The sequence below is a fragment of the Lepisosteus platostomus genome, chromosome 7, assembly GCF_059453375.1.
Source record: "Lepisosteus platostomus isolate fLepPlt1 chromosome 7, fLepPlt1.hap1, whole genome shotgun sequence".
Taxonomy (NCBI): domain Eukaryota; kingdom Metazoa; phylum Chordata; class Actinopteri; order Semionotiformes; family Lepisosteidae; genus Lepisosteus; species Lepisosteus platostomus.
In genome coordinates this window covers 938,244-966,179 of record NC_142617.1, presented here as the reverse complement: position 1 = coordinate 966,179, position 27,936 = coordinate 938,244, and the positions used below count along the sequence as shown (strand labels likewise).

Sequence of the window (27,936 nt, the reverse complement as noted above, 5' to 3'; positions counted from 1 at the left end):
CAACACAACAAGTAAAAGACTTTACATGTGGTGCCCATTACAACAGTGCAACATGAACCGCACTTCAGAAGAGCCTGCCCTTCGGGAGCCCTCGCGCACGCAGGGGCTCGAGAAGGACGCTCGACTCGGGGGGCCGCTTGGAAACCAAACACGCAAGTCACAGCACTGAACACTGTGGCCTAATTAGAAAGGGACATACTGTAATAGTTAAGGAACTCTCGGGGATTTTTAAATATCTAGGGAGCTCTAAAAGGTCTTTTAATATCTAAGAAGTTCTAAATGATTTTTTTACTGTTGCGATCTACATTTCTTAATTCAAATTTGGGAACATTTGCATTCTGAAATTTCTCCCCAGAACAAGTGTAATGACTCCCACGCATCATACCTGTGTAGGTGTCTATTATAATATAATCTACTGCCGACACTACTGTATAATCTGCTGCATGCTGTGTGCAGACTGCACATGACCTTTTAATCTAAGCTGTAAATGAGATGGGGGGGTTCACTCCCTCACAATGTGCGCACACTGGCTCCAGTCTGCCCCCCTGATTTCGGAAGAAGGGGGCCTCACCCGGTCTGTGCGCCTTGGGGACAGCCATGTTCATGACCCTCCCCCCGTCCTGGGGCTTCGGGGGCGACGCTGTGAACCGGCAGATGCCCGACTCGGAGGGCGTGCTGGAGGTCAGGCTGTCGGTGTACTCATTGGTCCCTGCAGTCAGCTGCTCGGAGGAGGTGTCTGAGATGAAGCACTCGGTGATGGTGAATTTCGCGTGTCTCAGCTGCTCCTCCATCTTGGCGTGCTCGTAGGCGCGGGCCAGCTCCTCGTAGGTTGAGGACGCGCTCTCTGTGGACACCATGCTGCTCCGTGCGCGGTCTGCCGGGAGAGGGGGCGCGAGGGACACTCATGGCGTGAATTTTTCCAGGATTGGAAAAACCTTCATGAAATCCCTGCGACTGCTCAAGGGGTTCAGATCTCTAAGAACAGTGCTGGCCACCTGTACTCTTTTGTTCATCTGTCTACTACCACAATCCAACCCATCAGTTCACCTACATTTCAGTTTCTATGACAATGTTGCAAGAAAGGCATTTGTTCATGCACTGGTCTATAAGTGACGTTTTAAAAAAAGGTTATTGGCTGGATGCTGGTGAAACACCACAGACGGCTTGAAATTTCAGGAATTCCCATTAAGTTAAAAAAGATGATCGGCCATAGTTGGCATCCTTATCCAGCCCAATTCTCCCCCTTGCTCCCTGCAGCCCCGAAGCACACGGCTCTCACCTGTGTCCTGAGACGGGCTGACGCTGTAGCTGTCGCTCTCTTTGTCCACAGAGCCTGCAGCCCGAGGGGTGGGCAGCCTCCAGTCTGTGGTCAGGGTGTGCGCGGAGATCGTGGGGTGGGGCCGGTTCAGTGTCCACTGGCTGGCGTACCTGTTCCGGGCTGTCGGCCCCGCCTTGGCGTTCCGGCGTGCTGTGGGATCTATGGGCGATGAAGAACATGCACCACCTCTTCAGCAGGGGAGCAGGGCACTGAACAGCACTGACCTGGTCAATCAATCAACTTATCAAATGCACAGGTTGTGCTAATCAACAGCTCTTCAGGTGCTGCCTGAAACTAAGCACTAAGGTACTAACCCTTACTTTTTATTGTTAGGAATTTTGAGTTACTTTTTATTGTTATTAATTCTGTTTCTTCTTTCAAAAGGTGACGAGCTACTGCCCCGCCAAAAAAAAAGCTGTCGGTTTCAGATTGTAAGCAGGGGAGCTTGTAATTTCCTTGTTAATGCAATAGTCTATGACATTGACTTTCACTGACACAGCCAGTGTGCCAGGCATCATTAGACCTTTTGAAAAATGGTTATTGGGTAACAGGAGAACTTTTTGCAAAAATGCATTAAATATTTAATTGGTTTGGCCCCACTGCAGTCACACATCTTAATAAGTCAGCACAACCTCTTTGCTATTATTTTCATTAGATTGTTTAATTCAGGGAGCACAGTGGTTGTTTGATTACTTTATTTCTTGCTCACAGGCAAAGAAAGCCTCTGTGTCATTTCTAAAGGAGCTCTGATTTTTGTTAATGGACACTGCACTTTAATTGAAGATAATGAGAACAAAATACACTAATACACTTTGAACTACAAAGAATGACAGCAGGGTTTACATCAGATGGAGGAGAGGCCTAAGATTAATCAAGGGTATTCTAGTTCCATAGTGAAACAGTGTGTAAAGAGCTGTCTGTATTTGTTTTGTATTTATCTTGCATAGTTCACAGTGTAACAAAGCTTTCTGCATTTTGACGGCTCTCTGAAATGAAGGCTCACTTGGAAATTGTGAACACACCACATGACCACATGCACATACACACAGCTAATGAAATACCAGGAAAAGTGGAAAATTAATAAATGTAAATTTCAAACATTCAGATCAAGAATCACACATGTCGAAACTGTTCACGACTGCTCATGACCAGATCAAACTTGAATATGCAGTCAGGAACCTTAAAAGAAGGTTTTCCTTCATAACATAATGCCAAAGCAATCGTGCTCAGTAATAATGCCTGCAGAATGTGTACTGAAGGTGGTCTCCATTGGCTATGAGGGATTAGTGTTGTCATATACCTCCCCTAAAATCACATGCTGCTCTGCTGCTCCAGAGCCTCCAGCTGCTCCCTCAGAGCTGCTTGAATGCACCCCGACCAGGACAGTGGATTTTCACTTACTTGTTCCAGGTCGGGCATCAGACACGTCCACCAGTGGCCCAGTAGCCTGAGAGAGAGACTGGTAATGGACAGTGTGTGTGACAGTGGAGGATTTCTGCTTCGATGTCTCTCCAAAGTCGGCATCTGTGAGCAGCACCGTCGACCTGTCGTCTGGGGGAGTGAAAAAGGAAGACACATGGTTTTTACACACAGCGATGAGCAAAGAACAAATCAGAGCAATTAGAGTTGTCAAATATCCGGATATCAAAACCAACAGAAATCCACAAGGAGGAGCGGCACCAAGAGTTTTGGGGACTGCGTTCAGCAGCTCTCGGCAATATTCAGCATTGATGTTTAATATCATCACACATCGATGAGCTCCTCAGAGAGTTGAGTACACTGAAAATTGTTTCAGACTGCTTTCCGTTCAGACTATCTATCTCTAGCCCGGCACTATTCTGGGGAGCCCTTGCGGAGAACTTAAGGGAAAATAAACAATCTGAACTTAAAACATGACTGTTCTGGCTGCATACTTTCATATAGATCCTTCTGTGATATGACCCAGCATTGCCTGCTTTTAATTAAACTCTTAAACAGTTATAGGTAGGGTCAAACATGTTCCAAAGATGGTAGGTGTCTTCATTAACATATCATATTAACCAGCAAAAATTAACATAATTACTCAATATACATGTATTATAAATACTAAAACTGAAACTCCCGTGTGTGTGTAAAAGGAAGTGAGGCGAGGTGGCACAGGATGTGTGTTTCAGTGTGGCCACTGGGGGCATCACTGAGACCCCGTACCGATCGTCTCCATCGTGTCTCTCTCCTCGATGAGCAGCTGGGCTCTGGGGATATCAATGTGCATCCGGAGTGTCTGCTGCTGCTTGTTCAGCGTGTCTGATGTCCTGGTGTTTTTGCTGGAAGCAGGTGGGGAAATAATGTCTATGAAAATCTTAAAATGTTAAAAACACGTCCACACCTGGCTTATTCCTGGATCTGCACAGCACGCCCATTGTAAGTTCCATGTTCTGCACCCCTTGTCACCACTACTGAATGCAGCAGAATGGCTAGAATATGAAGAGTTTAGATCTAAGGACTGTCTTCTGAACGCCCACTCTTATATTATGTTTTCCTTACAGGGCAGGTAGGGGGTGGAAGATGCTACAGCATGCCTTCTCAATCTTGTCCTCCAACACCTTGAGGGAAATAAGACCCTCGCTAGACTGCTGACTGTGGAATTCTCCTCTGCATTTCAAAGTATCCAACCTCACCTACTGGCAACTAAACTATTGTCAAACTTTGGTCTTGATCTCAATCTCGTCAGCTGGGTTACTGATTTCCTAACAGACAGAACCCAGAGGGTGAGAGTCCACAATGTTTTATCCAACAAAAATCATTCTTCTCCTTCTAATAATAATTTCCAGTTACTCCCATCAGAACGTAGATACCGACTCCCCAACTCCAAAACTCCTCCTCTTGTTCTTATTATTAATTAATTTGGGTAAATAAAGCATCCTTGGAATATGGATCCTTAATGTTAATTCACCAGTTATTACCAAAAACCATATAAAAACAAATCTGGAATGTTCCTGAATGAAACTTACCAAAATAATTTTTTTTCCCAATTCACAAGACATCTGCTGAAAATTACACACATGCTTGATGCATTGGGAAGTAGCAAATCATATTATCAACCTAATCACTGTCTCTGTCTAAATATAGTACCATGTAATCTAATTTGCCTGCCGATGTATAATTCACAACAATTACCTCATTAGCATTTCTGCCAGACTTTTAGCATCTGTAAAACAAACAAAAACACAGCGCAGTTAGCATTGCCAAACGGGGGATACACTCGGTCACATCGTTCTCTCTTCAGGACAAGGCCTTTGGCGGTAGAGCAGGAAGTGTCCCTCGTTGTCGGAGCTAGTGGGACAGTGATCCCAGCAGGACTACCTGTATGTGCTTGATCCAGTTTGTTTAAAACTAGAGGACAGTCAGACACCTTTCTACACCATCACCTCCAGCACAGAGGCCTGAAGGACGAACCAATGAGACAACACTGACAAGTTCACAAAGACAGGGCTGTGTTAATTAATGTTAATTGATCTCTCAGTTCAATAGCCAGTCGTTTTTTTTTTGCTTGTTAATAAAACTCTTTAATTACGAGATGGCTGAACAGAGGGCTCTAAATTAATCACACTGTAGGGAGGCTGCATCCCAGAGATGGGGGCGGTACTGTGGACCTGTCACTCCCTGGCACAGGAGCAGTTCTCGGGCACTGCGGTGGGCACGGTGTGCACGGCGATCTGCCCATGGGCACCTGCTCTTACCCCTGAGCCTCTTGAGCCTTTGCTCCCTCCTCCTCCTCCTCAGGACAACCAGCAGCACGAAGAGCAGCACAATGCCCACCAGGATGCAGGATATGGTGACCATCATCTTCAGACCCTCGTTGCTGGACAGGCTGTCTTTGCTCTCATCGACCGTTTTGGTGAGCGGGGGAATGGTGCCTTGAAAACACACAAGTCACACACATTCCTCATGTACAGGAAGCTCACGAGGCAGGGCAGCTGCACTTGACCTGTCCAGAACACCAGGCACCCAGAATACAAATAGTGTGTCGCTCACAATGTAAAACTTGTAAGAGACAACAGCTACCAGTAAGAGCAAATATGTGATCCAGCAATCTTATTTAGTCATTCCTCGTAGGATATTACTGCCCAGGGCATGGTGTTCATAATGCTGATTATTTATTTTCAAAGAAAGCATTAGAAATGCTGATGAAAAACAACATTAATGAGATGATGCCAGGTGGCTGATTGCCCTGTGCACACACTGTACACTGTGTAGTTTTTGTTATCCTGCAGGACATGAAGAACAGCAGCTGCACCCTAGAGCAGTCAGCTCTTGACCAGTGACATGATGGTGGCAACATGGCAACATTACAAACCCAGCTACAGGCTTCACTGCCTGATTGTTATTTGCTTCTGACCAGTCTTGTGTCTGATTATGCTTTGTTGTTAATTTGGTACAGTGCTTTGAGACACCCTGGAATAACCACGGGCTGTGTCTGCTGGGTTATTTCTTTAACGACAGTGCCCTGCAGGGTTATGTTGCACACATTGAATACCACCAGCACAGGAACGATCCTGCTCTCTCTTCAGACATGATTTCTGAAGACTCTTAAAGCAAAAAAAAATAAACCTACAGTTCTGCAACCGACAACTGGCAGAACTGACAGAAAACCTCTGAACGCTATGAACTACAACACAGTAAATTGTTCAATTCTCTCTGCAACGCAGACATAAAGTGATGTCATTCGCATACCTACAACAGATGCACACACGATAGAAGGATTACAGAAAAGTGGCATGTCAGTAGCAGCAACTGACACCAGCATGAAATGATCCGATATTTGTACAGTTCATTCATCATAGAACTCAAAACTTATATATACAGTATACGGCTTTTTAAAGTCTCTACTGGGACTTCTTTTTCATATCAAAGAGAACAGCACCTCTAGAAAGCTCGAGCAACGTTAAGCTGAAAGTAACATCAAAACTCTTATCATTAAAGCTCAGCCTGCTTCTTTCCCCGAACTGTGGGTTACTGCGCTGACTGACATCAAATCTGAAATGTTTCTTCACTTTGAATTGTAAGTAGCTTTTTTATTCTACACAAACTTCTTCCTTTGTGTCTCAGTTTAAAAGCATGAAAGTCACAGGAAAATATAGCATATGTTAAGCCTCCAGGCCTGTTTAGTGCAGTTCTTACTTAGTGCCCACAGGGGAGCTTGAATTTATCCGATTTTAAAGACCTGGAATTATTTTCTTTTTCAGAAGAGGAATAAAAAGCTGCTGTCGCTAAAGCTGCTGTCGCACACACAATGCTGAAGACAAAACCAAAGGACTTTTCATTCCCTCCGCTAAAAAAACAACATGACTACACAAGAGCAACGGACAGATGTCTGCCATACATGCATGTCATTTGCGAATAAATTTGAAGAAGTTTGAGACTCACTGCCGTCGTAGTTCAGCGTAGCGAATTTCACCTTCTTCTCGGCAAACCCGGCACTGTTGGTCACCCTCATCTGCAGCTCATACCACGTCGCCTCCTGCAGGTCAGGCAGGGCGTAGCTCTTGGGAGGCGTGGTCTTCTGGGCCGTGGTCCACACCGTGGTGTCCACAGGGCGGTACTCCAGGATGAAGGAGCTGATGGGGCAGCCGCCATCGTTCCACCCGATCAGGTTCAGCCGCACGCAGGTGGAGTTGATGCTGGCGAAGAGCTCCTGCTCCTTCGAGAACTGGGGTTCTGAGTGGAGGAACGAGGAGCAATTAAGCAGGCCTTGGGTCCTTAGTCGTTAATTAACAAGTCCCAGAAACAAGAAGATGCTCTTCTCCTAACCAAGCTTATGACATTTAACTAGTGGTGTTCTACAGTATATAAACAGTGCACTTTTGCTACAGAGAAAAGCAGAGAAACAGAGGGCTGTACTGGACCACAAGACATCTTTCTAAAGACCAGTGAAGGTGGTTCGACAGCTGCGGTGGTTTGGAACAGATACTTAATTGGAAAGGTAAAACCACAGGCAGCGCTTTCACGAGGGGGAAGCAGGAGAGCACCTTTGCCGTGGGTCTTGGCCTCGATGATCTCACTGATGCGGCCTGGGCCCACTCCATTCTGGGCCGTCAGCGTGAACTTGTACCACGTCCCACATTTCAGGTTCTCCAGACGGTACGAGCGCTCACTGGGGCTGATGGGAAGGCTGTCCCACTGCTCACTGTTGTCCTCGGAGTGCTGCAAGATATAGCCTGTGGAGGAAACAGGACAGCAGGAAAACAAGATGTCTGCTCAGTTAGCGGCGGAGGAATTTGATCTGGAGAAGTAGATAAGACCTCAATGAAGGAAAAACAAAAAGAAGACTGACATGGAAAAACAGCACCAATCTAAGCTGGCTGCACGATACATTGTTCAGAAGAATCCTAATGTTAGCCAATACAAGAAGGAAACAAATCTGGAGGACCAGCAGGTGGAGACCAATCGCTGTTTCTATGACTACAGCTCTGCAGGAAGTGAGGGGGAGACCTATCAGGATTGAGCCTAAGAATCCCCTCTGAATATCTTCAGTCTTTAGAAAGTAAAAATAATTCTTGGTAAACTTTAAAAAAGTGCATAAAAGAATCAGAAGAACAGAATGGGCCCCAGACAGCTTAATATGCCCATTTCACAAAGCATCATTCACCACCAGTTAAAAACATTACATTTTTCATAAGATATATTCTTCAGTTAAATAGGGTTTTGTTTTCTTCGTTTTCTGGTAAACGTGGCCCTTGTTAAAGGCTTATAGTCCCCTTATCCATTATCTTAACCTATTTAACTATTACAAGATTGAAGAATGAGAGCACTCGGGCTCAAGCATCTTGGCTCCAATGTTGTGATGATTACATTGGAATTTGGAATAATATTGCTCACCTTTTAGTGCTCAAGCTCCGGCTGTAAATGTGCCACAAATTGCAGACCTGGGAAGAGGTCTCCAAACAGAACTATGAGTTCAAGTTTCTAATTAAAGTTTTTCCGTTCCGAGGTCTGGACTTTATGCGTGGTTGGAACTGTGCTTATTCAGTAATGCAAAAACTTTCAGAACTTTTGTAACTCGGTCTTCTGGGGGTGGCAGCTACCAGCTGATAGCTTGTTTATGGCCCAGTGTGGCAACCTACTGTATCGTCAGCCTCAATGGATACCTTCCCAGTGGATGTACTGTGGCCACAGTGAGGCAGGGAGTTCCCCTGGAGATTTCTGGTAGATTTTCCCAAGATGTGGGCCAGGGTGCTCATCCTTGGCACTTCTGGTCTGCCATTACAAGGACCTTCCAATAAATTAACTTCTGGAATTGAGCTTTAATTGTTTAATTAACTCAGGTGCTGAAGATCTCTTTGAATAAGAACTGGTTGGGGGAAAGGGCTTTTCAACTGAAATTTTTCCGAGCCTGGAGTGGCTCTTCCTGGGCTTTCCACTGCTGGTGTGGACAGAGTGACCCCCGCTCACCTCGGATGGAGCTCCCCCCATTGTCGCCAGGAATCCAGGAGAGAGTGATGGAAGAGGAGGTCGTCTTGGAGACGGTGAGACGTGGTTGGTCCGGTGGAACTGCAAGCCGAGGAATAGACATAATGTTGCAAGATGCATGACTGAGACACATCAACCCCTCTGTCGATTAAATGGTCCCACCAGTCTGTGTTTCCTCCTTCCCCCCATAGTGGCACCCTTCAAGCCCAAAAGGCACACCTCTTGGGCCTCAGCTATCTCTTGTGGGTGATCGTCTATAAGAAAGCCCTATCCGCAGTCAGGCAAGGAGTGTGGAAGATATCTGTGATCCCTTCAAATATATAGCAAGTTAGAATCTCAGGATCTGAGGCTATGGCTAGATTCCTCCTATTACCACTGTCTTTGTGAATCTTTGGCTGCTGTCTCACCTTGAACCTGCAGGTTAAGCACAATCTGGTCTGAACCCCAGTTGTTACTGGCAACACAGCTGTAGTACCCAGAATCCTCTGCTTTCACTGTCCGGATGACAAAGCTGCCGTTGCCGTAGATACTGCGCCGCCCATCAATCAGCACAGGAGCAGGAGTCCCATTGCTGTGGCACAGCACGTGACATTCAGAGATTAACGACAGACACCTCACCACCTGATGCCCTTCATAAAAATCTGTCATCTCTTCATGACCTTATTATACCAGTTTCTAAAAAATGACTACCTTTTCTGTTCAAATATTACATGTAGCTGGTAATTTTACTTGTTTTCAACTAAAAGCTGTTGTTTTAACTGGATTAAAGGAAGAAAAGAGTGTGAGAACAATAACAGAAATTGGAAACATAAATACTGTGAATGTCTGACACAATGACTGACAATCCACATACAATAAGAAACAAGTCTTCCAAAAGTTTATGCTTCAAGTGGAGATGAATGTTAGAAAAATATCCCTCTAGCTAGATGCAGAAGGAGAAACCTTGAGAACACTTTTAACTGTCTCCAGTACGTGTACTGTGTGTGCAGTGACTGTAACATGCACAGAAAGCACACAGACGCTTGCCTTCTCGAGAGTGGCAACGCAAATCCAATATTGCTGCCCGTGCTTTGTGTGTGCAGCCCAGCTGGCCCACGCTGAGCTTCGAGAGTTTCCCAGCTCTGCCGTGGAGCAATGTGATGCAGTAGAAGACATGGGAAACAATGCAGCTCCATATGTGCTATGAAATATTAATTTCCCCTTCCTGTGGTACTGATCAAATTTGGAATGAAGTCAGTTGCTCTCCAGATGAGCAGCAGGAGGTTCCAAACCCTGATCACGGATCTCGGTGACGGACGTGTGGAAACAGGCACCATGTTTACCTCTCTTTCAGCCATTTCACAGTGGGGGGCGGGTCTCCCACCGCCTTGCAGGGTAAGACAATATCTCGCATCCAGGGGGTTGTCACCGTGCCACTGAACGTCAGGATCCGGGCCGGAGCTGGAGGAGGAGGCGGGAGTGTTTCAGGATCAGACAGGGAGCTGTGTGCCGAGTGTGTGTGTGTGTGTGTGTGTGTGTGTGGGGGGGGGGGGGGGGGATCCCTGTTATTGGAAATCACAGGTGAATATTATCACTGTGCACACCGCACTCAATGTACTGTGTGAGGAGAGACACAGCTTTCTGGTGTCGTCTGCTCTCCCTGCTGCACCTCCTTTGCGCCAGAGGTCAAAGGCCATCAGGTGACAGACCAAGGAAGGCCTGGGAAGAGAATCCCAATGAAGGAATCTCTTGAAAATTTGAAACCCGAGCCCTCCGCACCCGCCATCTCTAATCCGGCATCGATAATACCGACAGATTTGGAGCTCTGGCCAGCTGGAGTGGCTTCAGTCCGTGCCCTGTCGCCTGCCGCTGACCGGAGTCCGTACCTTTAGCGAGAGGCTCGACGGTGACGATGTCGCTGGCGTTGCCGCGGCCGGCTGCCGTCACCGCGACGACCCAGATGCTGTACTGTCGGTTGCGGGTGAGGTTCGGGATGCGGTAGAAAAACACATCAGGAGAGGCTTCAAATTCGCTGATCACCTGCAAAGCAGAACGAGACAATCGAGTATCTGCAGCAGCACGGGCCGCCAAAGTACAAGCAACTGATCCCCATCGCCGTTCCATTTTCAGAGGACCGCTGTGAAATACCCTTTTACGTTTCCTTGAGCAGAGCAGTGTCTAGTGTTTGGAGCAATGAAACGGACAGCCCCGGGCATCACCGAGACGTGCGACTGGATTGTCTCTGTCCCACTCTCCTCCCTCGCAGCCCCGGAGGCGCGAGTCTGTGGCCGTGGCGCGGCGGTCTTACCGTGGGGTAGGGGTTGGAGCAGACGAGCGTATACTTCCGGATGATGCCGTTGAGCTTGAGCGGCGGCAGCCAGGAGACGAAGACCACGGAGTTGGAGGCGGCGGCGGCTTTCACTCCCCCTGGCGGCCCGGGCACTGGCAGGAGCAGACAGACAGGGGGCGCTGGTCAGACACACACACAAACACACACTGAAACCCTGCCAGCTCTTCCCTACAGGCCCTCGACTTAACAGGCACGCGGCGTGGAGCAGAAACCGATCTCAAAGAAGTCCCCCCAACTCCAGCACTAAAGTCCCTCTGAAGGACCGTACAGAGTTACGACTTTATTAATCGCGCCATTGCCAGGTTTAAATTGTTCAAAACAGAAATGCAGCTCGGTACACAGTGGGAGCTGTCGGAGAAGCAGGTGCATTACTGGCATGTGGGGTACAGAGGCTCCCAGCCCTGGCGAAGGGCCAGAAGCTGCGGGCTGACGCCCTACCGTCCTCTTTGGTCCGGATGAAGATCTGCTCGCTGCGCACGCCGTCCCCGGCGCGGGTGAAGGCCAGCACCTGGATGCTGTAGTTGGTGTATTTCTCCAGGCCGTCCAGCTCCAGGGAGGGCTGTGTGGTGGTGACATTCCTGATCTCCCCCAGCTCTGAGGAAACATGCCGAGGACGGACACAGTGACCCCCAGTCTCCCCCACAGGCACACACACCTGCCGTCAAGGATGAACTTGGGGGGTCTTTTACGTCGGCTGTGCAACAGGAACTCTGTTAAACCCCTCAGGATGTGTACCTGTTCTGTGATTGCAATTTTGCATTCATGGGTGACCTTGGCACTATAAACCACTATAAACCAGCGAATCCCCAGACCTGCATCCACAACAGAACTGGACATGTGGGTTTCCCCAGCATGCACCAAAATGGCGACCGGGTCCGTGCCTTTCTGCTTTGAAGAACACTCTTGTATTTAGCTGTATGGGTTTAAAATTTACTGTGACATTAAGCTTGCAATATCGACAGTATCGAGGCGAAGAAAAGATAATTTTTAAACACAGAGCCGTAGAGTGCTGTCGGGGCATGAGAATCGTGTACAGCACGATGACTGGCTGAGCAGTGCTCCGAGAGAAGGGCAGCTTTTCCGTTTGGAGGAACAAACACACAGCTGGTATCAGACCGGTGCAGAGCCAGGACATTTATAACAGTGGTGCTCACTACTGCCTCCATGAGGCCTAAAATGATCCTAAAATAATTTCTGTAACTGAAAGAACAAAGAACCAAGATGATTTTAAGTGGAAATCAATAACTACATCGTACACCTATACAGTGTTGTTATTGTAAGTGAAATAAGAGTTCATCTGCATTTTAAAGAGGGCAGTACACCTCTCTGAATACTTTAGCTTCGACATGTCAAGAGTGAAGCTCGTTTTAATCTTCAGCAAAATCGTGTTTGATTTCTCTATAATCCACAGGCACGCTGCAATATTTCTACTCACTAGTTATTACTGTGCTTGAGTGCATTTTGTAATCGTCCCAGTTCAACATGGTTAAGCAATTAAAAATTAAACTGCCTCAGCAAAACTGGAATTGGGTGTCCTGACATTATGGATTGCAGTAAATGCTGAGCTTCACATAGATGCGCGCCTGTCTAAGGGCCCTGAGTGATTTTTCCATGGGTTTAGAGGGTAATTAAAAATCAGCTCCAGAAACAGAACTATTAGCTATCTGAGAATAGCAGAGGTACAGCTTTATATATAGGGTTAATATAATGGTACAACTTTAGTGTATTCAATACACTTGTTAAAACCTTCTTCAGTATTTGCTATGTTTGCTTAATTTATCTGATTCATTATGTGTTACAGTGTATCTTGTATAATAAAAGCATAATAAAAGTTCTGCAGATTTATTATCTCAGTTCTTAGTAACCATTTGGGCAATTATGCAGGAGGAAATCCATATGAAAACAAAAACTAAAACAGAAAAAATTGAAAAACTTGATTACTTGAAAACGTGATTATTATTACTGTTTCAAAAATACTTTTAATAAATGGCATTTCTAGGTGCTCTGTAGGTCTCCGTCTCAGAACACAGGTGATTGTTTCTAGCACAATCGTGTGGTTCAGAGGCTGTTTCCTTGCATCACGTTTCTTCATTCAATTCATTTGTGCGCTGGGACTTACAAAAAGGACCTACATCTCCCTCTTGTGGAAAAAGAATGAAATTGCAAGGAAGTACCATTTTGCTTAGGACAAGTTATAGGTTTATTCCATACTGAAAAGAGAAGGAAGCACAACGTTTCAGCTGAAGGCTCCACAGCCGAAACGTTGTGTTTCCTTTCTTCTCATTTCAGCAAGGAATAAACCTTTAACTTGTTCCTTTGCTCCTACGCATGCTGACGCAGCTGCCTATTTCAATTTTGCTCAGGCAACAGTGTTTTCATTACTTTATTTATAATTTGCTCAGCTCAGTTTTACAGCTTGGAGGACTAAACCTACAGTTTTATGGAAAAATAAAATCTTTGTGACTGGAGAAGTGGTGTACGCCATTCCTTTCACTTTAGAGCAGGTGTGTTAAAGTTGTGTGTAATTCAGGTCTGTTGTAATCATGCAGTATTGGCCGTGCAGACTCTAAGATGTGTGTTGATATTGGTTAGACTTTAATGTTCAGCTAAGCCCTTGAAAGTGCTACATTCATCATTAAGTATGAAAAGCACCATGCTACTAAGAGGAACAAATAACGTGAGTGGTACTGTATATTGCCAATCTGGAAAAACAAATGAGATTGTTTTCCTTTTGTTAAAGAACTGCAGTGACCACTGCCGTTATTTCTCAGACTCATTCTCGCTTATTCAACTGAGTCTCGGGTGACTGTGCCCTGTCTGCCCACAGAGCTGCAGTGCCGGGTGGAGAAAGAGGACAGCTCTGCTGATAACACAGAGCCACCTGCACCCAGCCCAAAGAGACCTTGAACCCTGGACTGCTGGCAGCTGTAGCTTGACCTTCACTCCCAATTGCAAGGAATTACCATGCAGCTCGATTTTGACAGGCCTCTGTCATGTTTATTAGGGGATGATTCCATCATTTCAATTTTACAGCTTTTCAGACCAACTGATCATCAGTTGGAATTATATCATAAGTGTGCAGCGCAAAGTCTTCTCCAGTCCAGACCAGAATGATGTTCTGCAGCTCCTGTGCTCTCACAGAATACAGTTCTGACAGTGCTTGAGTGCTCCATGTATCTATCAAGGAATGGCTGGAGGAGATCCTTAGATCCATTAACTACCAAACAGGTAGCAGCAACAGCAGAAGGAACCTCTCTCATTTGTAACCTTTCTTAATTTCTTGTGAGATAGTTTGAATTATTTAATTTTAAAATACTCATCAGTGTGTAGCTGGTAAATAAACCTAACATTGCTCTGGAAATACATTTTATGCTTTATTTCCAGTGAACTGGAAACATGCACATTTGGCAGGAAAATACATACTGTATGAGCAGAGTGCTTCTGCAGCTTTATTTACAAAATGGTACATTGTTACACTTTGTAAGTGTAATTGGGCTGTTACAATGTGACAGTGTATTCCTCCTTCAGGAGGAAGGGGATTTCAGGCCAATGAGAAGTGACAGATTCAGGGTTAAAGGTAATGGTGTTGTCAGAAACAATCTATTTGACATGTCCCTGGCCTGTCAAGGCTCAGCAGTATTTAAAACCTGATGCTCCGAGACTTTCAAGGCTGCAGCAGAAGAACCACAAGACATAACAAGCAGTGGGCTTTCTCTTTGAAGGTGTCCTCTGAAGTGTAGCATATGATGCTTATTGAGGAGATAATGTTTGTTTAAGCAGAGTTTAACTCTTGATGTGGAATTAAAATGTCCTGATCCAGTGTTGAGCGTAGTTCCGCAATCTGTGTTTCAGAGGCTTGGGCGTGATTGAGTGAGGCTGTGCAAGTCAGGACTGAAGAGCTGCATCAAAACTGGTTTTTACAGGACCCTGTAGGGGTCTCTCAGGAGGTCGTTGAAACTTATTGAACTAAAACTGCGAGCAAACTTACTGGGTTCTTGGCAGCACCACGCCAGGCCATGGTTAACGTCTGACAGTTAAGCGTTTAGTGCGAAAATCTGTTCTCACCCATGGTGTCGCGTCCAAATAAGAGAACAAGCCCGTGTGTGACTGAACCGTGTCAGTGTCTCATTCTCCACGCCTAAACAAGCCCCCCACTACTCCAGAGGCAGCAGTGATCCGGGCCAGATAAACTAAGAACACCACCACCAATGGCTCACTTCCGAATTCCGTCTCCCACCACCGGGCAGTGCAGGGCGCGAGTCGGCACACAGGGCCGTCCGGCTGAGCTTACCGCCGTCCGGCAGGTTGGCCCAGTAGATGACCCGGAAGCCCTGGAGGATGCCGTTGAGCGCTTCCTTGGGGGGTGTTGACCAGGACAGAGAGATGGTCTCGGGGGATGTGGCCGTGCCCTGCATGTTCTCTGGTGGGCGGCTGGGCACTGCACAAAGAGGAACAAACTCCCATAAGCCCTGGAAAGACCTGTCATCCCCTGCGGTGATGATCCACTGTGCACACAGTAACTGCAGGGTGCAGAACACAGCCCTCTGTGTGTACATTAACTGCAGGGTCCAGAACACAGCCCTCTGCGTGTACAGTGACTGCAGGCTGCAGGAGAGGCACTGCAGCACAGACGGGCAGCTCATTAGGGTCCACAAGCACAGGGAGGGAGCTGCCTCACTCTGCTGAGCACTGAGCTCCTCTCACTTTCACAAAACCCAGGTATACGCTATATAGAGCATGAGCTGAGCACAGAAGGTTCAGAGTGGAATATGAGTGCTTTAGTTCTAGCTGATAATATACTCTATGAGTTATAATGTTTAAACTCTGAAAACAAGGGTTTTAGAACATAAATCAGTCACAAATTATTAGCAGATTCCCTGATTAAGGGAATTCAAAATGTGCAACAATAATGTGATAATGGTTCAACGTTGTGAAATTCTATCAGTTAATTAATGTTAATTCACACAATTCAAAGCTACTGCAGGCTCTGACGAACACAAGAACTTGAAAGGTGTTGCTTGCGTGATAGATCAGCAGATGCTATTCTGGATGCTTCATGGTATGCGAGTCATGATCTGCACTTTTTAATTAACCTCTAGACACCTCTAGGTGATTCTGGTTTCCATGTGTACTGTATACAGTATATGTAAAAAGGATGCTAACCTTCTGTATTAAAGCTTTCCAAAGGAGGGAATTCCTGAAGTTGTTTATGAAAAACATCCTAACTTATATTTCAATTTTTTCATTTTTAACGAGGGGAGTTATAGAACTCCACATAAAAATGCACACAATAAGCAAAAGAATTTGATCCATTAAAAGCTCTTACTTTCTCAAGTTAAATCAATATAATTAAGAAGCAAATTAACTAATTAATTTCACTTCTCCCATTAATATAATCTCAGATTATCATCTAAATAATAACATTGTAAACATTAATAGCATTATTGCAATTCTGGTCTTGTAATTTCTGATTGCTGGTAAAAGTGTGAATAAGGTGCCAGCAGGGGGCGATCTCTCACAATCTTCCTGGATTTTCCCTGCATAGAGAAGAGTAGTCCCAGGGAAAATCAACTGATTTTGCTTGGCCTAAGGAAAGTATTACTGAAGGCCTTTTAATTTAATTAAAGCGCAATATCTGTGGACTGATCTAAAATCTAAAAGGACTGAAGGTATTTTGTTTCCATAGTATTTTAAATCAATTTAACAAGATATGAATTTCTCTTGTTCAGGTGTCCACTGCAAAACATCAGGCTACAGCCTAGGATCTGTCTTGTGGCCTTACCCCACTCCCACTCCCATTACCCCACCCTAGTTACCCTATTACCCCACTCTCCTTTCACCCCCCTCCCAGTACCCCAATACCCCCATCACTGCCCTACACTTGCTCGGTGTCCCTGGCTGGCTGATGTCTTCGTCCCTGAGAGAAGCTGCGGGAGCAGGCGGGGACCCCACACTCCCCACCGGGGGGCGGGGCGCGGCGCGGCGCGGACGGCAGACTCACCGTCCTCCAGCGTGGTGACGATGAGCTCCTGAGAGGACGGCCCGGTGCCGGCACGGTTACAGGCCTGCACCACCACGCCGTACTGCGTGAACTTCTTCAGGTTGTCCAGCGTGTGCACCTCGCTGTCCCCCGTGGTCTCGATGTTCTTGATCTTGAACTGGTAGTTGCCCCCGGTGCTGTACTCCCTGTAGCCGATCTGGTATCCACGGATCATGCCGTTCTGCAGGTGCTTCTTGGGCGCCTGTGAGAGAAGGGTTGCGTGTCTCCAAAAGCCATTGCTTCAGATCCCGTTTTGTTCTAGATCTCTTTGTAGGCTTGATTAATTAAGGACCACTGAGCAGAAGACATGCCGAGGCGCCTTAAAGAGCAAAGACCAACAAGAGCAGCTGTCTGTGTGACGGTGCGGAGCACCAGTCCTTAAGGACCGTGGTCCAGCGAGGATTTATAGATCTCTTAAAACCGCAGCACTTTGAAAAGTGATTTATTGGCCCAATTAAGCCAATAATTAAGTCAATTACCTACTCTGGACATCTTCAGGATCGACAGAAACAAACATGAACTAGGGGACATATCTTGAAATGAAGTGCATTTAAAACTGAGGAGAGAAAGCACTTTTTTAATGCAAAGGGTTGTGGGAGTGTGGAACAAACTACCCAGCCCATATCCTTGGTTTGTAACTTCTCTTGTTCTGCTCTTACTAGCCGAAAGATGGACTGAAGACCTGAAAACTCAGAGGCTCCTAAAGGCTGGAATGATGCACAAGTGATTTAGTACAATAGGATAGAGTCCCTGTTGTCCAGTACTACAACTGACCCCCTCTGCACAGTGAGGCGTCTCAGCCAGAGATCCCTGAATCCGGTCTTACCTTCCAGGTGACCTTAATGCTCTGAGAAGAGATGGGGTCCAATTGTACATCCTGGGGTGGCCCATCTGGGGCTGAAAGCAAACCCAAAGAACAGAACAGGTGAACAACACACGGGAGAGGAGAGAAAGGGGCACAGGTGCGAACACAACAGGTTCTGGGGGGCGCCACAGACTGCATCTGCACTGTAGTGACAGCAAAGGAAAACTGCTGCAGCAGAGTTCTGTCAAATTGAGCTGCAAGAAGATTGAGAGCAAGTAGGTTCTATAGTTCTGCCAATTGGTGGCACAAAATACCTAAACTCTATCCAGTTTGATTTTATTGGGAAATCCTTCGTTTGCACATAGAATTCAGAGAATAATTTTAATCTACAGAGATTGCAAAATATTTTGAGAAAATCTCAAAAACGTCCAGGGTCATGGTTATTGAGAGACATTTTAGTGTCTATATTCAGCACAGTGACATAGTGACAGTCAAAGGATTTCTTTCTTCTAACTCCTGGGTATAATAAAAAATAAATACAAAAAATGAAAATCTAGCATGAAACAACATGGATATTAAAATAATAAATAAAATAAACATATGCTATGGTTTGGGAACAATTTGAAGATGTCAGACATCAAAATGCTGCACTGGAGAGAAACTGCCAGCCTGCTGCCAAATAAAAACAGTTTGTTTTCTATGTATCCTGAGCTTTTATTAGGCTTTAACAGGCCAGAAACTCTTATTTTTGACAACTAGCAACATACATTCGTAAAATAATACAAGCGGACAGAGACAGACAGATGGAAGATATTGAATAAGACGCGCCATCATAATGAGAAGCACCAGCGCTGGTCTGTGGTCAGTACTGCAGGACCATGGAGGGGAGCAGAGCCCCTGTGCTGTTTTCCTGCTCCTCTGACTGTGACTGACAGTGTGCTTTAGTGTCAGTGGCCACATGATGAGTATGTGGTGCTGTAACCCACTGGTCATGATCCACAAATGAGAACCGTGAGACCCGCTGCTACGGGATGAATCACATGTCTCCCAGGAAGCACGAGTGGGAATGCAGTGGCCATCCCGGGAGGCACGAGTGGAAATGCAGTGTGGATCACAGGAAGCACGAGCGGGAATGGAGTGGCGATCCCGGGAGCAGACGGGGGCTACCTGCTTCCTCTGTGGTGATGGTGAGCTCGTTGCTGGCCTCGCTCTTGCCGATGCGGTTCTTGGCGTACATGCGGATGCTGTAGGTGGAGGAGGGGTGCAGCTCGATGATGGTCGCCTGGTTCAGCTGGGGGGACACATCTTTGGTTCTCTGCACTGAATCCCAGGAGTCTGCAACAGCGTCAGCGGCAAACGTTAGCACAGGCCTCCGACTGGCTGGTGTTCAAGGCAACTGGGCTGAAAGGCACGCCCACACTCAAAGCAGGAAGTGAACATTTTGACACGTATTCTGCTGGATGTCACACAGATTTTGTTGTTAAATGTTCTGATGGACTTTGCCTTTTGATTTACTTGCCTGATTCAGAAGGGAACCGGTTAAGCGCGGGGAGAGAGAGAGCAGGAAGCCCTGAGGGCTCTACCTGATTTGTTCTTGCACTCGATGTCGTAGCCGGTGATGGGGCTGTTCCCGTCGAAGCCCATAGTCCAGCGCAGGGCGATGCTGCGGTCCCGGACGTCCCGGATCTCGACCTCGGGAGGGTCAGGGGGCTCTGCAGGGGCAGGAGGAGAGAAGTGTGAGCAAACTCAACTGGCAAACTTATCAGAAAGCTTTTACAGAGTGAGGCGACCCTTAAAATGGCCAAATATCACAGCAGGAATTTCTCCCTATATAGGAACTTTAAAGATAATTTTTCCAGGGCTGCTGTTCTAAAACAGATGTGCGATTCTGCACTGACTTCTCATCTTACCCTGCACTGTCAGCTGGATGATGCCTCTGTCTTCTCCATAGGAGTTGATTGCGTGACAGGAGAAAAACCCTGAATCTTCTCTGACGGTGGGCAAAATCTGCGAACAAAAAACAAGTCAATAGAACGTCTTCATTCAAACCAGAAATAATGCTTTGTAAATATCATGCATTTTCAGAGTAAAAGGCATTAAATCCTGTAAATAATACAATATTTTTACAGAGGTATAGTGGCACATTCCTGTCCCATTAATGGTTGTTATGTGCTCGGCCTTGTTTTCTAGACTGGTCCCCGATGTGAGCAGACAGTCTGCCTCGAACCCTCGTACCTGCAACTTGGAGATGACCTCTTCGCCCACCTCCTTGGTGGAAACGACGTAGCGGCTCATCTCAGGGTTGATGATCCTGTCCTCCTTCTCCCAGCGGACGATGATGGGCTTCTCCCCATGAGCACTGCAGCTCATCTCCTTCTTCTGGCCCTGCGTGGCCAGGGAGGTGTTGGGGTAGGAGGTGATCATGGCTGGAACTGGAAGCACAAGAGGAGGAGCAGTGAACAGGGCGACCTGACGAAAGACAGCCTTTCTCCACCCCTGTCCTCCTAACATCCAGGCCTGGACAATGGATAAAAGAAAGGAGTTGTCTCCGAGTATGAAGAACGTCAGCAGGGTAACAGACAAGAGTAGGATCTTGTCCAGCCCCGTCCTGAAAGAAGCCTCGGGTACCATCTTGGGCAGCGGGAGGCCAGAGAAGGACTCAAACTCCGAATACAACAAAAAATCAGATTCTACCAGTTTTGGATGAAGATGTCAGATATAATAATAATAATAATAATAATAATCATATTTTTATCCTGTTGGCTGATGGATTTAAATGTACTTCAGTTGGTCTAGGAACTGTCACTGTTGCCCCACAGGCTTGAAAATGAAGAAAAAAAACACTTGTCTCTTTACTCGCGAAGGCTCTGGAAGAAAGTCAGTTTAGTGAACTGGGAAGGGTCAGGACGAACCCCGTTGTGAAGGTGCAGCATGTGTAGGAGTATGTGTGAGGGGGCCATGTCCTACCAGATGTGGACAGTCTTCAGCCTGACAGGCAGGGCTGACAGCACACTCACAGCGCTGCACAGCCAGCATTTCTGCTGAGCGTGCTGGACCCGGCCCGGCCCAGTCTCCTATCTCCTAGTGCTACTTCCCTTCCACCCCTCTCTTCCTCTCCCTCTAGATATGCTGTGGTTGTATAATGACAGCGCTTTGATAATCCGTATTAATCAAACACAGCCCCCCTCCTCGTCCCTCGGTACCCCGACCCTGTCGTGCTCTTTGAAGCAGCGCGCTCCGAGGGCTGGAGCAGTCTGGGTTACTCCGGCGCGCGGCAGCCCCGCTGATGTGATTGAACGTGTCAGAGCAGGGACTGCGAACGTTTAAGGTTCATATCTTATTCACTCTGAAGCTGTTTCAAGCAGTGTAACAGACAAGAAGGCTGATTTATTTTGCATGACAACTATGAATTTTAAGTGAGATGCATTAAGAAAAGGTTCCTCAGCTTTGCCTAGTGTGATTTTTTTAGCCAGATATTTTCTTCTTATAGATCATAAAATATCATTCAGGTAGGAGCCTGGTGAGACAACAAGGGTCATCACTAGAAAACATTAGCAATATCATATTGAGGAGTGTGTGACACAAAATGACACAAATTGCACTACGTCAGAAAAGAAGTTAAGTAAGATGGCAACATGTGTGTCTGGGTTCTGTGTCAGCTGTGCCAGTGCTGGACGTTGATGTTCACCCGTAGGGCATCTCTAGCCAGGTGACTCAAACACGAAGAGTGATTCGACACTGCCAGGCAACAGGGACTGTGATTTGGACAAGTCTGGTTTGAACACAATGACAGCCACAGACAGAGAGTAACAGCACTCGGATCTGATCTTCTGACATTTTATGAGTACAGTTCACTTTTCAGCAGCAAATACAAATTTTAGGCTGTAAAATTAATCTTAAGCACTGTAAGAAGCAGAGTACCAAGCCTTTTGGCTTCCTCTTATCCACTGTGCCAAGGATGAAAGATAATGTGTCACTTGGTATCCGTGACCTCTGGAGATTCACAGTTCAAGACCTCTGCTGGAAAGATAACTGGATTCTACCGACAATGGAGAAGCAGAGAGAAATCTAATCTCTGCAAATGCAGAACGGTTTTGGAGTGCCTCAGGCAAGCAGTCGTCTTGACAATTCCTTAATTGCTTAGTTGATGTATTTTTTTAATATCCAGCGAAATTACGGCCTGTATAATAAGACAGTGGGAAGCACACAGTAATCCTCTACAGGGAATCTGTTTCACATTATCAAGTTACTCTTCATTTTAAATAATATGCATTCATTTCTCTGTGTGGATGTCATACAGCTTCAGTTTTTTCAGACAGCAGTGACCATACAGTATAGACACTCCTGTGTCTGCGATCACTGCGGTGCAGTTTCTGGAAATTGGACTTGTTTAAATTGGACTTGATAAAGGTGTCAGCCAAACACTACAAACAGCGACAACACTTTTGTCATTCATTTAATAATCTTGCACAGGCACACATCTATATCAACTCCAATATCAAACTGAGAATCACACAAAAAAACATTGCTTTTGAGCGTAATAATAAGAACATTCAGGGAATAAAGCCAGACACTCTCAAGGCAGATTTACAACTCTTTAAACAAATGAACAAAAGCAAAATTAAGGAAAAGAAGGACATAAAGATGTCCAGCTGGATTCAATTTAAGTTCTCTGTTCTTTTAGTCTCACATGACCTGGAATGAATAATGAATGACAAATGGATTTCTAAATTAATATGAAACAGTAAACATACATTTTCAGCCTGATTTCTGATTCTCGTCTTTTAATTTAATTCAATTGGCAAATTTGTACTGAACACCTTACAGAAGAGTCTTTTTATTCCACCCACTCTTCCTTCAAAACATCATTTCAAAGTAGATTAGCCCAGTCTTAAACAAATCACAGATCTTTCTGTGGATCAATTCTGTATAAAACTGGACAGGACCAAGATGGCGCAGTAATGTAGGACTCAAATCCTGGGCCATCCCAGAGAACAACACATGCCAATCGTCCTTACCTGAGGGCCTGGAGTCTGGTTCTAATTGAAGTATTGACAGGTTTAAATGAAGCAGAAATAATGCTGCATATCTCCAGCAATACACACACACACACACACACACACACACACACACACACACACACACACACACATGCACACGCAGAGCCTTACGAGCGAGGGCGAGAGAGGGAGGGAGCGAGTGGTGCATGCTGGGACACTCATGGCTTTTATCCCCTGCCTGTTCAGGCGATTAAGTATACTTTTAAGCAAAGCATCTTGAGTCTATAAGAGTGCAAGTCTGAGCTCAAAAGGCGTGAAATCTGATCTCCCGATGAATGACGTGGGCAGACGTGCTTCTGCCCTCGTGCCCAAGCAGGCGGGCAGGCCCCACCATGCCCACTGCAGCAGGGACACAGAGGGACCACAGCACTTCCCCTCCAGGAGCGCAGATCACCAAGGGACTACGCTGGCACTGCAGCAAACAACTTGTGCTGCAGTACTCCAAAGCACTGGCTTCACTGACTCTTACACACAACTAGTTTTCAGCTATACGTTTGTTTTTTTTCCTTCCAGTGTTTCTGTTTAATTAACCTATGTTGTCAACAGGAGCAGTTCTTTTAGTGGGCAATCTGAAGAGGAGGGTTTAGGCTTTATAGTGAAAGCTACAGGCTGTCTAATCTGCCATCAGAGTCATTCATCACATGTCTGCTTTCCTGCCTACAACACTGCTTCCCTTAAGCATCTGCCTTTCCCCAGTCCTCCCACTCAGCTGTACTCATTGTGAAAAGCTGCGAGGAAACTCAGTCGCATCACGTGAGACCTGATACACCAAGAAACACCAAGAAAAATATTTAGCCCAGTCAGGCCAAAATGGTCAAATTCACCCTATTTCCAGTATGCATGGGTGTATACTGTAGGTATTAGTTGTTAAATCAGAGTGTGTCTGTGTCTGAATTAGGAATACATGACATACTGTACTCAAACAGACATCAAACACACTTTACTCTCTTCCCCTGTTACAATATGATATGCTGTCCCTGTGTTGCCCACACTTTCCTGTCTTCCTTTGGTTCCAAGGAGCTGCGATGCACAAACCTGCAGAGCCTCAGTTGCAGCTCCTTACCTTGGTCTGGAGATGATTTCTCTAACTCGTGCACAACCTCAGGGCCTCGCACGCAAACTGTCTGCGTGCAGCTGGATTATACCGGGATGGTCGGAAAATTAATATCAGAGGAGCAAAGCAATCTGTGGTTCGAAGACGAACTGGGACCCTGCCTTGATCCACAGGTCCAGTGGAAGTCAGAATCGGACCTACAGGCACGGCTGTGCGCTGCTCCAGCGAGGCAGCAGATCTCCGAGGTTTCAGGAGAGCTGCGGAGGAGGCAGATCGCGTTGGGAGAGGTGGGCGACGGAAGGGCTTCAGAAATTCAGAACTGGAAAAAATCTATTTGAGTTTGTTGTGAAGGCCATAATTGTGTGGTGCATTACACCCTCCTGTGTCTGCTGTTCCCTGTCTTGTCACATTAACGTGAGACGTGTCCTGTTGAAGCCTTTTAACTCACTAGCTCCCGTATGGGCTTGCCCACCCTGTGGCTAAAAGACACTTGATTCTCTTCAAAGAGTTGGTACACGTCAAGGAGATGAGGTTTCATATAATTGCTACCTTTAACTACTACAGTACAATGAGACTAAAAACAAACTAGAAGAAACAAATGTTAGAATCATCTGACTTTTGTCACATGTGATTTCAGGACTGGGACATTGACATCATGGGTAGCATCACAGGTTTATTTAAAATCACAGGTGGTGAAAAAACAACTTCTAAAAATTATTCTTGTAAGTTAAATTCCCGTACTCACAAACTCTGACAGGAAGGAAAGAAACGAGCTTTCAGATTCACTCAGAGCAGAAAGCTGAGCAGGCCCACTGGTTTAAGACTGGGACTGGTTTAAGTACTAGCCTGTGGGTGTATGGCAAGAGACTAGTGTGGGAACGAGTCAGTAGCTCCCTGAAAAACTGAACGCTGTCTGCCCAGCTCATCAGTGAGGCTGCACCCTGCTGGCTTCAGCAGCTGTGTGGGACAGTAAGGGGAGAGGAGAGGGGGACAGGGCATGTTTTGGGGAGACAGAGACCCTGAAATGTATTAACTTCAGATAAAAACAAACCTTCGTTCTTCAAACCTGGGCTTAGCAAGTTAAACAGCAAATACAAAACTGTATGATTGTTTTAGTCATATTAAAATTAACATCATCCCTAACAGCAGGAGTACTTGAAGTATCAGTATTAAAAAACAGTGTATAGTACGCGTTGATAATTAGTATAGTATGTTAATTATATTTACAATAAAACAGGAAAACTATTCTCAGAAGAGCAATTAGCATTATCATAATTCCCATTTTTCTTTTTTACTATGAGTAAAAAACAAAAAGCAGATGAGAGAAAGAGAAATAAACCTTCGTCAGAAACACCAGCTCGCTGTGATTAGCGTGGAGGAAGATGCTGGGAACATTAAACCTGTTAATTATTCCACAGGCCGAAAGAGACGAAAACAGACACACAATTACATCAGCCTGGTCCTCTCACTGTACTAATTAGGCCGGTGCTGCGGAGAGCTCATTCTCTCATTAACTAATTACAGCTCTATGCTGGGCTCCAGAATTCATTAGCATAGTTTGTTAACCCTGCTGCTCCTGGAGCTAACACCAAGCAATGGGGAGGCCAGCACCCCACACCAAGGAGCAAAGGCACTGCTGGGCCTATGTTAGGAGGGGTCCAGAAGGGCCTCTTTACGCCTGGTTTCCTTCTACAGCTTCCTCCCATCCCATCATGCTGAAATACCGACTCAGCGTTTACTCCCACAGCTCTGTGTTCCCCAACGCACCCATGGTCGGGAAATGGCTTCTTCCTGGTTCGGATCCATGGGGCTCAGAGGCCTGGGGTCTCTGCCAGCAGCCCAGAGCCTCAGATGCATTCACACACATGAGTAGTTGAAACTGAATCCTGATGTTTGAAGCGCCTGGTGCCCACAGTACAGTGCGGAGTCTGTCTGTAGGGCCAGTGTCAATGTGCCAGTGCATTGTGGGTATGTACACCACATACTGTACTACAGTTGTGAGAGGTTAACACTTCCTGCGGGCCTGATGGCCATATTACATTACTAAACATCATGTTTGTAAAGAATCACCCAATCTAACTGCACCTGCCATACATAAACAGGAACAGATTTAGAAAAGCCAGTGAGAATGTCTAGTCTAGGACTAGCCAGAGCCCTTCCAAGCAAAACTGAAGGAGGGCTGCCTTTTGATCTCAATTCCTTCAACGTCAGGGTGCATGCCTTGTTTTCTTTGTACCTGCCTGGGTTATCCGTCTGTGCCAGGAAAGTTCAAATAAGACACACTGACTTTCTCAAACTGAAGTCCTGTTGTGTTGCAAACACAGTGATGATTTTTTGGAGGTACTTACTGTACATATTTGCACTAGCTTGACCATAATCTTTGTTAAGCAGATTCACATCTAACATGACGTTCTTATTAGTTATTTCTGCATAGGGTTCCTTCAGAAGAGATGGACAAATCATGCTCTAAAAAAGATGGGTACCTATTTAGGTACAACATGATCTTCTGTCTCCTGGCATTTAGAATTTGCTCTCGATATGATGTCTAAGAATAACCCATGATCCACTAGTAAATTCCTGGGGTTAATTACACCAAAGAAGCAGACTTTGACCTGACAATCCTATTGAGGTCAAACCATACTCTTGATAAACACAAATGGTTAAAAAATGAATGAAAATCAGACTTTGTGAATTCCAATGCATTAACGTGGGACAGAGCTTTATCACCATCAAGGAACCTAGTCCATTCCAAGTCTGAAGCATTGCTCACCTGCTGTTAAATTAGGACAAATCTATACACGGCAACAACAGTTTAAAACCTCAGTGTCTAAACCCAACACTGCCTTCTTTCACTGCTGAATGGGAGCACAGTGCTGTGACTTCAGTATCTGTGGATCTTAACCCCAGTGTGCGCACTGGTATTGACCTGACCATGCTTACCTTCTAATGCACAAAGCAGCAGCAAGAAACCCGAACTGTGCAGCTTTACATGGGGGTCCAAACCTTCATTTCAGCCCATTGCTAACTGTATCTACTGGCTACGAGAGGGATCATAATGAATTTAATCACAGTACGCCTGGCCTGAATTGTTACTATGCCTTCAGCCTATTAACACACTAACAGAAACAAGAAATGCTAAGTAAGCATATTTAATTTCCAGCTACAATAACTGTGACATACTGTACAGTACCTATACATTGTGTGCTGCGTATGCATGAGAGCAGTACATAATTACTGCATGTAGGCAGCTACAAATATAGATCCACCTCTTTGTGGTGCTTCTCTTCACAAACTCTACTACTTCTTCATTGCGATACCTGTGCTGACAGTGTGCTTTTGGCAACACTCATGAATCAGCAGTGTGCCTGTCTGAGTCAGCTATTTGTTTCAGAACAGCAGTCCTGTGTTTCGTCCTCAGCAATTAACGCTGGCACACAGACAGTCATTGCTGACGCACAGCACTTGGGAGGGCACGGGCCACAAACACCAACTGAGTCAAAGCCAGGGTGGCACATCACCAAACACACAACCAATAATCACCCAGTCAGCTGTGATCCACATCAGCTTTAATTCCATCGCAACACCCTGGGTGAGAGTGTTGTTAAGGAGGCCGAACTGCGAAGGAGGAATCCACAGAAGGCTGTTCCAGTGACTGCCAGCGTCCCATGGGCGGCAGCCCCTGTTGTGTTAATGCCACACGATGGGTGATTAAAGTGCAAGCTTTTGAATCAAAGCCTGCGCTGCTGGTCTGAAGAGGCAGCTAACAGCACTGCCGGCCTGTTGCTCGCTCGCTGCAGGAGGAGCTCATCAGGGACAAGCACGACGCACACAGGAGGGCCGGATGCTGCTGCCATCCAGAGCTGGGGTGCACTGGGATACTG

At 46.0% G+C, this 27,936-nt stretch overlaps 1 protein-coding gene across 2 annotated transcripts in view; it reads right to left on the bottom strand.

Moving 5' to 3' along the window:
• The window catches only part of LOC148657726 (cell adhesion molecule DSCAM), a 165,830-nt gene that overhangs the window by 4,820 nt on the left and 133,074 nt on the right, over positions 1-27,936 (bottom strand). For both annotated transcript variants that reach the window (XM_088638376.1, XM_088638377.1), the window contains exons 12-32: positions 20,177-20,373; positions 19,852-19,948; positions 19,525-19,653; positions 19,109-19,276; positions 17,963-18,033; positions 17,098-17,338; positions 15,388-15,534; positions 11,535-11,690; positions 11,055-11,188; positions 10,633-10,786; positions 10,090-10,207; positions 9,175-9,338; positions 8,750-8,848; positions 7,327-7,515; positions 6,725-7,015; positions 5,038-5,214; positions 4,475-4,505; positions 3,506-3,621; positions 2,720-2,869; positions 1,280-1,477; positions 572-874 (exon numbers count right to left, since the gene is read on the bottom strand). In XM_088638376.1, coding sequence (XP_088494502.1) covers positions 572-874; positions 1,280-1,477; positions 2,720-2,869; positions 3,506-3,621; positions 4,475-4,505; positions 5,038-5,214; positions 6,725-7,015; positions 7,327-7,515; positions 8,750-8,848; positions 9,175-9,338; positions 10,090-10,207; positions 10,633-10,786; positions 11,055-11,188; positions 11,535-11,690; positions 15,388-15,534; positions 17,098-17,338; positions 17,963-18,033; positions 19,109-19,276; positions 19,525-19,653; positions 19,852-19,948; positions 20,177-20,373 — 3,330 coding nt within the window. The remainder of the gene's footprint in view (positions 1-571; positions 875-1,279; positions 1,478-2,719; positions 2,870-3,505; positions 3,622-4,474; positions 4,506-5,037; positions 5,215-6,724; positions 7,016-7,326; positions 7,516-8,749; positions 8,849-9,174; positions 9,339-10,089; positions 10,208-10,632; positions 10,787-11,054; positions 11,189-11,534; positions 11,691-15,387; positions 15,535-17,097; positions 17,339-17,962; positions 18,034-19,108; positions 19,277-19,524; positions 19,654-19,851; positions 19,949-20,176; positions 20,374-27,936) is intronic.